Source organism: Oncorhynchus clarkii, chromosome 20 (assembly GCF_045791955.1).
Source record: "Oncorhynchus clarkii lewisi isolate Uvic-CL-2024 chromosome 20, UVic_Ocla_1.0, whole genome shotgun sequence".
NCBI classification, from domain to species: domain Eukaryota; kingdom Metazoa; phylum Chordata; class Actinopteri; order Salmoniformes; family Salmonidae; genus Oncorhynchus; species Oncorhynchus clarkii.
The window spans coordinates 34590595-34603304 of record NC_092166.1 but is presented as its reverse complement, the minus strand read 5'-3'; the positions used below and the strand labels follow the sequence as shown (position 1 = coordinate 34603304).

Below are 12710 nucleotides of genomic sequence, written 5' to 3'. Positions count from 1 at the left end.
GCTTGAGAGGATCTGCAGAGAAGAACGGGAGAAACTCCCCGAATACAGGTGTGCCAAGCTTGTAGCGTCGTACCCAAGAAGACTTGAGGCTGTAATCGCTGCCAAAGGTGCTTTTTCGAATAAACGGTGCAGATGTAGAGTAAAGGGTCTGAATACAGTCTCCTGAGTGGCGCAGCGGTCTAAGCCACTGCATTGCAGTGCTTGAGGCGTCACTACAGACCCCAGGCTGTGTCACAACCGGCAGTGATCAGGAGTCCCACAGGGCGGTGCACAATTGTCTGGATTAGGGGAGGGTTTGGCTTGGGGGGCTTTACTTGGCTCATTGTGCTCTTGTGGCGGGCCGGGCAATTGCAGGCTGACTTTGATCATCAGTTGAACTGTGTTTCCTCCAACACATTGGTGTGGGTGGGTGTTAAGAAGCGCGGTTTGGAGGGTCGCCTTTCCCAAGCCTGTTGGGGAGTTGCAGCGATGAGACAAGTTCGAAAAAGGGGGTGAAATACAAAAAAAGGGTCTGAATACATTTCTAAAAATGTTTTGCTTGTGTTCCATTATGGGGTATTGTGTGTAGATTGATGAGGGGGAACAAAACGATTGAATCCATTTTAGAACAAGGTTGTAACGTAACATAACGTGGGAAAAGTCAAGGGGTCTGAATACTTTCAGAATACACTGTATAACTTAGAATAAAGTGACTAGGCAACAGGATAGATAATAGACAGTAGCAGCAGCGTATTTGATGAGCCAAAAAGGTTGATGCAAAATGGGTCAATGCATAACAAGAGTTCTGTCCGTGGTACTGAATGCACAGTGTACTTTACCCTCCATGTAGTTCATTGCATGTTTAATAATAAAATTACCTACCAAAAGGAGAACATGGATGTGGTATATTTATGTGGTTTAACAACACCCCCACCCTTCCCAATTTGCCAGTTACCCTCTGATATGTATGAAAAGGGTATATCAATCAAATGTATTTATAAAGCCCTTCTTACATCAGCTGATGTCACAAAGTGCTGTACAGAAACCCAGCCTAAAACCTCAAACAGCAAGAAATGCAGGTGTAGAATCACGGTGGCTGGGAAAAACTCCCTAGAAAGGCCGGAACCTAGGAAGAAACCTAGAGAGGAACCAGGCTATGAGGGGTGGCCAGTCCTCTTCTGGCTTTGCCGGATGGAGATTATAACAGAACATGGCCAAGATGTTCAAATGTTCATAGATGACCAGCAGAGTCAAATAATAATAGTCACAGTGGTTGTAGAGGGTGCAACAGGTCAGCACCTCAGGAGTAAATGTCAGTTGGCTTTTTATAGCCGATCATTCAGAGTATCTCTACCGCTCTTGTTGTCTCTAGAGAGTTGAAAACAGCAGGTCTGGGACAAGGTAGCACATCCGGTGAACAGGTCAGGGTTCCATAGCCGCAGCAGAACAGTTGAAACTGGAGCAGCAGCACGACCAGGTGGACTGGGGACAGCAAGGAGTCATCAGGCCAGGTAGTCCTGAGGCATGGCCCTAGGGCTCAGGTCCTCCGAGAAAAAGAAAGAAAGAGAGAGAGAGAATTAGAGAGAGCATACTTAAATTCACACAGGACACCAGATAAGACAGGAGAAATACTACAGATATAACAGACTGACCCTAGCCCCATGACACATAAACTATTGCAGCATAAATACTGGAGGCTGAGACAGGAGGGGTCGGGAGACACTGAGGCTTCGTCCGATGATACCTCCGGACAGGGCCAAACAGGAAGGGTACCTGCCTGCAAGAAAGTGGTAAATAATAGGCTGTTTGAAAGTTACAATTTTGACAGGTAACATACTTCTGTCTGAAATGGGTATATAAGCTGCAGCAGAGGCTGCTTAGGGGTAAATGGCTCATAGCAATGGCCGGAATGGAGAGAATGGAATGGCATCAAACACATGGAAACCATGTGTTTGATGTATTTGATACCATTCCACAGATTCTGCTACAGCCATTACCACGAGCCCGTCCTCCACAATTAAGGTGCCACCAACCTCCTGTGGTAAGCTGTCATTCTCTGACTCCGATAATAACACTTAACACATTCACGCACACCTTCCAGGTCATTTCAGCAAGCCATGACACCCACCATCTCAGATTGTTCCGAAATCGTTTGTGTAGTTAGAAACATTCCTGAAACATTATTTTGTTGAATTACAGTGCCTTGCGAAAGTATTCGGCCCCCTTGAACTTTGCGACCTTTTGCCACATTTCAGGCTTCAAACATAAAGATATAAAACTGTATTTTTTTGTGAAGAATCAACAACAAGTGGGACACAATCATGAAGTGGAACGACATTTATTGGATATTTCAAACTTTTTTAACAAATCAAAAACTGAAAAATTGGGCGTGCAAAATTATTCAGCCCCCTTAAGTTAATACTTTGTAGCGCCACCTTTTGCTGTGATTACAGCTGTAAGTCGCTTGGGGAATGTCTCTATCAGTTTTGCACATCGAGAGACTGACATTCTTTCAAGTCCCCCCCCCCCCCCCCCCCCCACACACACACACACACACACACACCACACCACACCACACCAATCTCACCCCAACAACCAGTATACAATATCAGTTCTCTATTTTTGAATATGCGGTTTGTTTGGAGTATTACTTCTTCATACTTCAGAGAAATCATTGAAGTCGCTTGCATAACTTACCATAAATTAATGTGAAAGTACCTGGTTTTAACCTCTAGATGCCGCTTTTCCTGCTATACTGTCACACTCTTTTATCCATTTAGCTGGTCTCTTGTGTATGTTAAATATACTGAACAAAAAATATAAACGCAACATGCAACAATTTCAAAGACTACTGAGTTACAGTTCATATAAGGAAATCAGTCAAATCAAATAAATAAATTATGCCCTAATCTATGGATTTCACATGACTGGGAATACAGATATGAATATACTGGTCACAGATACCTTAATAAAAAGGGGTGTGGGTCAGAAAATCAGTCAGTATCTGGTGTGACCACCATTTGCCTAATGTAGACATATTTCCTTCCCATAGAGTTGATCAGGCTGTTGATTGTGGCCTGTGGAATGTTGTCCCACTCCTCTTCAATGGCTGTGCGAAGTTGTTGGATATTGATGGGAACTGGAATCCGCTGTTGTGCATGTCGATCCAGAACATTCCAGACGTGCTCAATGGGTTACATGTCTGGTGAGTATGCAGGCCATGGAGGAACTGGGACATTTTCAGCTTTCAGGAATTGTGTACAGATCCTTGCGACATGGGGCCATGAATTATCATACTGAAACATGAGGTGATGGCGGTGGATGAATGGCACGACAATGGGCCTCAGGATCTCATCACGGACGCCATACACGTGGTCTGTGGTTGGACGTACTGCCAACACGTGGAGGCCTGTTGGTCCAGTGGGGGCTGCTGAGGGGAGAACGGCTCATAATAATGGCTGGAACAGAGTTAATGGAATGGCACCAAACTTGTGGAAACCATGTGTTTGATGTATTTCATACCATTCCACCTATTCCACTCCAGCCATTACCACAAACCTGTCCTCCCCAATTAAGGTGCCACCAACCCCTGTGGGTTGGACGTACTGCCAAATTCTCTCAAACAACATTGGAGGTGGCTTATAGTAGAGAAATTAACATTAAATTATCTGGCAACAGCTCTGGTGGACATTCCTGCAGTCGGCATGCTAATTGCTCCCTCTAAACTTGAGACATCTGTGGCATTGTGTTGTGTGATAAAACTGCACATTTTAGAGTGACCTTTTTATTGTCCCCAGCACAAGGTGCACCTGTGTAATGGTCATGCTGTTTAATCAGCTTCTTGATATGCCATACCTGTCAGGTGGATGGATTATCTAGGCAAAGGATAAATGCTCACTAATAGAGATGTAAACAAATTTGTGCACAATATCTGAGAAAAATAAGATTTTTGTGCTCATAAAAATGTTTAGGATATTTTTTTTCAGCTCATGAAACTTGGGACCAACACTTTATATTTGGTGTTTATATTTTTGTTCAGTATAGATTACAACATTTCCTTTGCAACATTGTGTAGGAAACCAATAGATCCTCACAATTTGACCCAGTACTCCATTTAAAAAGAAATGGAGTTTGTACTTCTCTTAGCAACCAACTGCTTCAACCCAACTCTCCTTGAATAGTCCAAAAAGTGTCAGCTCTCTGAGAGGACTATCCCTATGGTACAATTCTCATATGAAAACATTTGATGGAGAGATGGGCTAGGGATTCAAATGTGGTGACAACCCTAATAAAATAATACAATTATAAACCTTTGCATTGCAGACTTGTGTTTTTCAACAATATTTTTTGAAAACAGCTCTATATATAGTGTGATTAGTGACAGTTACCATTAAACCCAACCAACCCAAACCCAATACCATTACCAATACTTTACCATTTAATAAACAGAAAATACCAGGACAATGGATAAAAGAGAGTGACACTATATCAGGAACAGTGTCATCTTGCACTGATTCATGGTAAATAATGCAAGTGACTTCAATGACTAATTTCTCTGAACTGGGGGGAAAAACATCACCAGATTCACAGGGAATACATTACATAGTGTGAAGAAGCAATACTCCAAACCGCAGCTTCATACTTCTTGTCCGACATAGAGAACTAATATGGTATACTGATTGTTGGGGTGGGGAGTCCGAGGGTAGCTTTTGATATTTTTGGGGGATTCCTCATGTTGGGTTCTATATTTATTCAATATTATCTGAATCCTATAAAATAAAAATACCAATTTGGGTGCAATTAATTAGCTTAATTTCTCACATATAACATTAGATTTCAACAAAGTAATGTTTTAGGAATGCGAATCAAATGTTACTACAGATAACTACAGAATTGATTTCAGAACAATCTAAGATGGTAGGTGTCGAAATCTTCTTTCTTGTGCTTTTTAAGGTGGAACGACTGTGAGAGTCTTTCCAACAATTACATGTTAACACACCAGAAAGTGACTAAGTGAATGATTACACTGGTAGCATAGTCTAGTTGTAGAACCATGAAAATATATAAAATAACTTTGTTTTATGATTAAAGGTTTATAATATTACACTGTTGTAGTGTATTTTATCGGTGACAGTTTAGATTCACTATCAATCTATCAATTCACTATCAATCAATCAACATTTCACAGCATATATACTTGTTATTTTCTATGATTCATATCAATATAATGTAATATATCAATATAATAATATCAGTATATTTATACCAATATCATATATCACAATTAAAAAGCAGCACCTGAAGAACTACACCTGCGCACGTCACTAGCATACACTTGCCCCAACACTCTGATCTTATGTCAGTTTTGCATTTTCCCCCCACTAGTGAACAAGTTCGAATTTGGGGTGGATAAACTGATTCCAGATCTGTGGCTAGGGAAAACTCCCATCAGCCTTGTTTCCTGGTGGTCTGCCACGTAACAACACAAGCGCTCAGCTGGCAGAGTGGGTGACGTGTAGCAATATTACCGAAGCAGGAAAATATCTCACAATAAATACTAAATACAATATATACTAGGGGTGTCATGGGGGGATTGCAGAGTGTCGAGATACCGGGAGGAGGATCCGAAGGCTACCATGTTCTTCGGGTAGCTATGTGTTTTTTAAAGTTTTTTTTTTGTCTGCAAAGAATGTTAGCTCGCTAGCAAGAATCCGCAGTAGTGGTCCCTCTGCAGGACCTACTGCAATTGTTGCCTCACGGTCAAATAGAGGCCGGGGATCACATTCTGGCCTACATGTAGCAAATACTAATAAGCAGTGTCAACGCTATTTTCCCCAGCATTTGCTACAGGGGCATTTTGGAATTGTGCAAGTCAAACATTTGAAAGGTATTTTTTTTATTGGTTGCATATATTGTTTAGCAAACAAGGTTAGCTGTAAAAACAACCAGACAGACACGAATGGGGTTTGAATGAACTAGCCAGCTCAACGCTAGCTAGTTGTCAAAAAATAGCTTTTATAGGGGCAGCCACGTTGCTGACAGAATCCTCAGCATCACAGTATCATGACTCTTTCTACACATTTGTCTAAACACCTGCATGTATAGATAGACCTCCATGTTCAGACGTTCACATCAATATGTTGATGTGACAAGCATCTATTTGGTCTTGAGATAGACAACCTTCGGGTATTACAGGTGAAGCTCGTAATAAATACCTGTTTAATTCTAAAGCTACTGCTAAATGTTCAAAGGTGATGTGAAGCTCCCTATAACCTCTGCTGAGAAGACTGGACCTCATGGCACAGGCAGTAGTGTGAATACCCGGTAACTGCTCCTTGTTCAAGCCTTGCTCCAGCTGCTCCCTTTCAATCTCAAAATACAGTTGTTACAAGTCATGATGTCTCTGTCTTCTCCCAAGGTTCAGGAGAACTCTCCGGGACACCGGGCAGGACTGGAGCCTTTCTTTGACTTCATCGTCTCCATCAACAATGAAAGACTGGTATGCGTAGACATGCTGTTGAATAAGCATGTTCAACACACACTAACTGTAGGCACAAACCCCCACTGATGGTGAGGATGCTGGTGTATAATATATAGCTCAAATGCAGGGATGGGGAAACTTCGATTGGGTTGTGTGCTTCAAAAAAACAAAACAGAACTCATCATGAGGTGGGTCTGTACCCACATCCATAACACCACATTTTGCCATAGGGTGGATGTAAATGTCTTCAGTTATTATCATATTAAAAAAATTATGATCGATTGGCCCCACCCCGGTAGATTAATTTACCAATGTGCTGATGCACAACCACATTTCTAAGTTGCATCTTGTGTATTGTATTATTCTAGCTCTCAACAGTAAGTTTTAATTGGTCCGCGGGCCTACAAAAGGAGAGTGCCGCCAATTGTCCATCCTGGCTCTAATGGATGTCCGTTCTACTCATTCTAATTCTATAATTTATCCTGTCTCTGTTTCAGAACAAGGACAATGACACCCTGAAGGACCTATTGAAGGCCAGTGTGGAGAAGCCGGTCAGGATGCTGGTCTACTCCTCTAAGACTCTGGAGCTCAGGGAGTCCACCGTCATCCCTAGCAACCTCTGGGGTGGCCAGGGCCTGCTGGGAGTCTCCATACGCTTCTGCAGCTTCGAGGGAGCCAATGAGAACATCTGGCATGTGCTGGTGAGTAGCCAGTAGCCAAAAAAGGTGTGCCCAATTTATGTCATACCAGGCAGGTGTAATTCTTGGTATCGCTCTCTTTCTCAGGAGGTGGAGCCTAACTCTCCAGCAGCCCTGGCTGGCTTGCGGCCCCACACTGATTACATCATAGGAGCCGACACCGTTATGAACGAGGTGCGTATAGTGACAAAACTACACCATGCGTTCTACTCTAGGAGTTAAGACTGTGAGCTTCACAAACTAGCCAATAAGCATTTGTATATAATTCATTGAAGTTTACCTCTTCCTCCCTTCCACCTCTCTCTCTCTCAGTCGGAGGACTTGTTTTCTCTGATAGAGACCCATGAAGGGAAGGGGCTGAAGCTGTATGTCTATAACACAGACACAGACAACTGCAGAGAGGTGGTCATCACCCCGAACAGCGCCTGGGGAGGGGAGGGCAGGTAACAAACATACAGTACACACACACACACACACACACACCTCAGTCTGACAAGTGACATCATCTACTGTTCTCTTGTTCCAGTCTGGGATGTGGGATAGGATACGGATACCTGCACAGAATTCCCACCCGACCATTTGAAGAGGGGAAGAAGATCTGTTTTCCAGGTCCTATTCCCAGTGGTGAGCCCATCAGCCCGCTCAAGGATGGATTTACTCAGGTTAGTATCAACCCAGAACTTGACCCAAGAATCAGAACAACTAGAACTGCCTGGACAGTCAGTAGAAAATCAGTCACTTTATGCTTTTTTTTTGGAACTAGAGGGCTGAAATGACCAGACCAAGTCTACAGTACCCACACTAGCTTTAGTCTCAGCCTCATAATAGTATCCCATCGATTTGAAGTGTCCTTTACTTATTTGCATGCTTCCCCTCCACCCCCTCATCAGGGAAGGCTATGAGAGGCTCATTATGTCAGAATGTCCCTCCCAATGCAGACAGGCACGTCAGAGAGGAAAGATGTTCATTCAAATGAGTAATTACTTGTTTAAATGCACTTGACCTTACCTGTTCATCAACCGCCCCTCTCTCATATTTCTCTATTCCTCCCTTCCCCCCTCTCATCTCTTTTTTTTTTTCTTGTCTTATTTCTCTCCCCCGCTCAGGTTCAGCTATCAGCTGTAACCCCTCCGCCTGCCATGCCTTCTGTCCCCACGGGGCTCGAGGATTCGCTGTCCGGCCTGTCAATCAGCTCAGCCCCGCCCACTATCCCAAGCGAGTTTCAGACAGGTACCTCATCTCTCTTACTCTTTCGCTGTCTCGCAACATAATATGGTAAAGTGTTATGAAATGGAATGTGACACCAGGGTTAAACTTATAATTTTTCACTTTGCTCCAGATGGCCTCCCTGTTCCTATCAAACTCCCATTGGAAATCAATGATCTCAGTCAATGCTATGGATGGTCAAAAAATATCCTCTCTCTCCAATGCATTTTTGTTCTGATGGCTAGGGTTGAGGTCAATTCCATTTAAATTCAGAAAGTAAACCCAATCCTACTTTCCTAATTGAAAGCATTGAAGAGAATTGGAGTTTCAGTGTTTGGAATTCACTGGAATTGAAATGGAATTGACCCCAACCCTGCTGACGGCTCGTCTTTCTCTCCCAGGTCTCCCCACTGTTCCCCTGCTGCCCACCTCTATCAGCCCTTCCCTGAGCCCCCTAAACCCTGCCTCCACGACCTTCAACCCCGCCACCACGCTACCAGGTCAGCACACGTTTCTCCTCAGAATTTTGTTTTATGATCAAATTGAAACGATCAAATCATGCACTTTTCGACACTGACTAAATATATATGTTTATTTGTGTACTATTGTAGGTCTGATGCCTCTCCCGGGAAACTTCTCCCTACTTCCAAACCTCACCAACCTCAACCTCGGCGCACTACCAGAGCTCAGCGCTGTGTCGTTAGCAGGTATTAATGGGCTACCGCCACCTGGGACAGCGGGTTTGTACTACCAGCAGCTAATGTTAGCAGCTATTGTTAACCCCTGGGTGCGGTAACCCAATGTTAACATTATGTATTAGTGTACATGTTCCTGTGTTCACTAACATATCTCTCTCTTCTCCCCGCCCCATTGCAGGTTTCCCTCCACTCGCCCCCCTCCCTCCTCTGAACCTGCCCGGTCTCGCCCCCCTCCCCCCCATGCCCGCCATGCTGTCCCAGCTACCACTCCTGCCCCCAGGGGTAACATCTTTTCCCCCGGTCGACCTCTCTTCCCTCACCCTTCCAACAGTCGCCCCAGAGAAGCAGACCCTCCCTGATGCCACAGTTCCCTCTATTGCCACCGAGTCAGCTGTCGCCTCGGAAACCGCCCCCACGGAATCACAGGCTTCCACGGAGACAACGTCGTCGTAACACAGGAAGAGTCTCAGACCCAGAACCAAACCTACCAGTTTCTCTGTCTCCTTCTCTCTCTCTTTCGCCCTCTATTTATTTAGCCAGGAGGGAGAGAAGCATATTTCCAGCAGTGAGGCTGGCGCACTCAGAAGGCAGTCAGTTGGAAACGTGGAGCAGAGGAATGAATGATGGACAGATGGGATGAAGGAGTGGCAGTGGCTAGAAGCAGAGTAGCCCTACCAGCCTGTCTGTCCCACCCGGCCTCAGTTTCATACAAAATTTGAATTCTCTTCTGTACATCAGCTTTTTTTTTTACAACCTCCCAACCCTTTAGTAAACCCAGAAATGTCTTAGTTAGATATTCCTTCATATATTCATTTCTGTTAAATTGCTTAGATTGTTTCTGTTAAAAGGGAAATCTGCAGTTCTTATAAATTAATTATGTGTACCAATTAATTCTTGCGTCCCATTCTACCCCAAAATATAAGCTTGTTTTACGCCAATGTTGGTAAACAAAGTAGATGTAAACAAACACAAAACATGCCTAAAACTAACTTTAATTTTGATATCATGAATGTTCAGTCCTTTTTACCGAAACCGGGGCAGGGAGTATGGTTTGTTTCAACTGCTGATTGCTGCTTTAAAGAATGAAATCTGCATTATTTTATGCCACATTTGTGTGTTGAAATCATCAGGTATGCATGCATGCTTGTACCTATGTAATACATTTCTATGCATTGTTAGTTTAAACAAAACTCTAAACCCTTGAGGGTGCTAATCACTAGATGTCTATACCAGACGTGACCAAAATTGAGATATCGTCAGAACTATGAACATGAACCATTTGTGGCTGGGGTAGGGTATCTGGTTAAAATAATATCTGTTACGCGCTGTAGTACCATCCGGGATAGAACAATGAGCCAAATGTTTCACGGTATGTATAAATCGGAAGCATCCAGTTGGCATTTCCTCTCACCTCCAAATATGGTGATGAGAGGAAGCCCAGTGTCCAGCAGTGGGAGAAGATGGCCCGAGATGGATTCTGGCTGACATTATGCACATTTTCTCAGCGATTTTTAAACATTTGATCTCACTACAGTTCTGTTCCCAAAACTTGAATATGTTACAAACAGAGTGAACTAACTACCCTTTGCAAAAGTTTTTAAAAATAGGAGTTGTTCAGGAGTGCAAGGACGAATTGAGTTATTGCACACACACACTTCAGAGTAGACGTTCCTTAATGGTAATATGCAAAAACATGCTAGAACACGCCAATAGGATCTTGCTAGCTCTTGCTTGGCTCTGCCCACTATGATTAATTTGCTCCCATTGGAAATGACAGGCTGTGGTCTATATTGGGTTAGTTATTCAAGCAATTAGGCATGAGGGAGTGTGGTATATTTTGACAATATACCACGGCTAAGGGCTGTTCTTAAGTACGATGCAACGCGGAGTGCCTGGATACAGCCCTTAGCCCTGGTATATTGGCCTTATACCACAAATCCCCAAGTTGCCTTATTGCTGTTATGAACTGATTACCAACATAATGTTTTGTCATACCCATGGTATATGGTCTGATATACCACGGCTTTCATCCAATCAGCATTCAGGGCTCAAACCACCCAGTTTATAAAGTATTTGGTACTGTCCTCTGGCATGGCCAGATGGTTGGAAATGGAAGGCGCAGTGGGGCTGTTCAACCAAATGAGGGCACTGTGTACCAACTTTATGTTAACGTCCTGTGCATACACACTCCAGCAATAAAGCCAATGGAATTTTACACATTTTATTTGTGTGTTTTTTATATTGTTTTAAAAAACATGCACTTTTGTTGACTTTAAAAATGTTGAACATTTTATAGAATAGCCTACTTGTTAAGTTTGTGGCCTTGCATGTTCCATTGTCTGCTTAAAATGTACCCTAAAGAAAAATATGAACGCAACATGTAAAGTGTTGGTTGCATGTTTCATGAGCTGAAATAAAACAACCCAGTAATGTTCCATAGATGAAAAAAAGCTTATTTCTCAAATTTTGTGTACAAAAGGATTTATATCCCTGTTTGTGAGCATTTTGTCTTTGCCAAGATAATCAATCCACCTGACAGGTGTGGCATATCAAGATGCTCAATAAAAAGCATGATCATTACACAGGTGCACCTTGTGCTGGGGACAAAAGGCTACTAAAATGTGCAGTTTTGTCACAACACAATGCCATAGATGTCTTACGTTTTGTGGGAGAGTGCAATTGGCATGCAGACTGCAGGAACGTCCACCAGAGCTGTTGCCCGAGAATTGAATGTTCTCTACCATAAGCTGCTTCCAACGTCGTTTTAGAGATTTTGTCAGTACGTTCAACTGGCCTCACAACCGAAGAATTGCACAACTGAAGAATTTCTGCACAAACGGTCAGAAACCATCTCAGGGATGCTCATTCAAGGTCTTGACCTGACTGCAGTTCGGCGTCGTAACGGACTTCAGTGGGCAAATGCTCCCTTTTGATGGCCACTGCCACTCTGGAGAAGTGTGCTCTTCATTGATGAATCCCGTTTTGAACTGTACCAGACAGTTTGCAGACAGCTTGTTTGGCGTCGTGCGTGCGAGCATTTTGCTGGTCTCAATGTTATGAAACACAGTGCCCCATGGTAGATGTGGGATTATGGTATGGGCAAGCATAAGCTATGGACAACAAACACAATTATTTTTTATCAATGGCAATTTGAATGCACAGATATACAGTGACGAGATCCTGAGGCCCATTGTCGTGCCATTCATCCACCGCCATCACTTCATGTTTCAGCATGATAATGCACGGCCCCATGTCGCAAAGCATGTTGAGCATGTTTGCGATGCTCCGGATTGACGTGTACAACAGTGTTCCAGTTCCTATCAATATCCAGCAACTTTGCACAGCCATTGAAGAGGAGCGGGACAACATTCCACAATCAACAGCCTGATCAACACTATGTGAAGGAGATGTTGCGCTGCATGAGGCAAATGGTGGTCATACCAGATACTGACTGGTTTGCTGATCCATGCCCCTACCTTTTTTAAAAGGTATCTGTGACCAACAGATGCATATCTGTATTCCCAGTCATGTGAAATTCATAGATTAATGAATTTATTTCAATTGACTGATTTCTTTATATGAACTGTAACTCAGTAAAATCTTTAAAATTGTTGCATGTTGCGTTTATATTTTTTGTTCGGTGTAGCT

The 12710-nt window shown here is 43.2% G+C and overlaps 1 protein-coding gene across 1 annotated transcript; it reads left to right on the top strand.

Annotated features, from left to right (window-relative positions):
* The first annotated feature begins 5450 nt into the window (after positions 1-5450).
* Positions 5451-11512, top strand: LOC139376288 (Golgi reassembly-stacking protein 2-like). Its single transcript, XM_071118659.1, has 10 exons — positions 5451-5626; positions 6398-6478; positions 6958-7161; positions 7246-7332; positions 7471-7601; positions 7685-7820; positions 8265-8388; positions 8766-8864; positions 8976-9071; positions 9241-11512. The coding sequence occupies exons 1-10, from the start codon at positions 5564-5566 to the stop codon at positions 9513-9515; spliced, it is 1296 nt and encodes a 431-aa protein (XP_070974760.1). The 5' UTR covers positions 5451-5563; the 3' UTR covers positions 9516-11512.
* The last annotated feature ends 1198 nt before the right edge of the window (positions 11513-12710 follow it).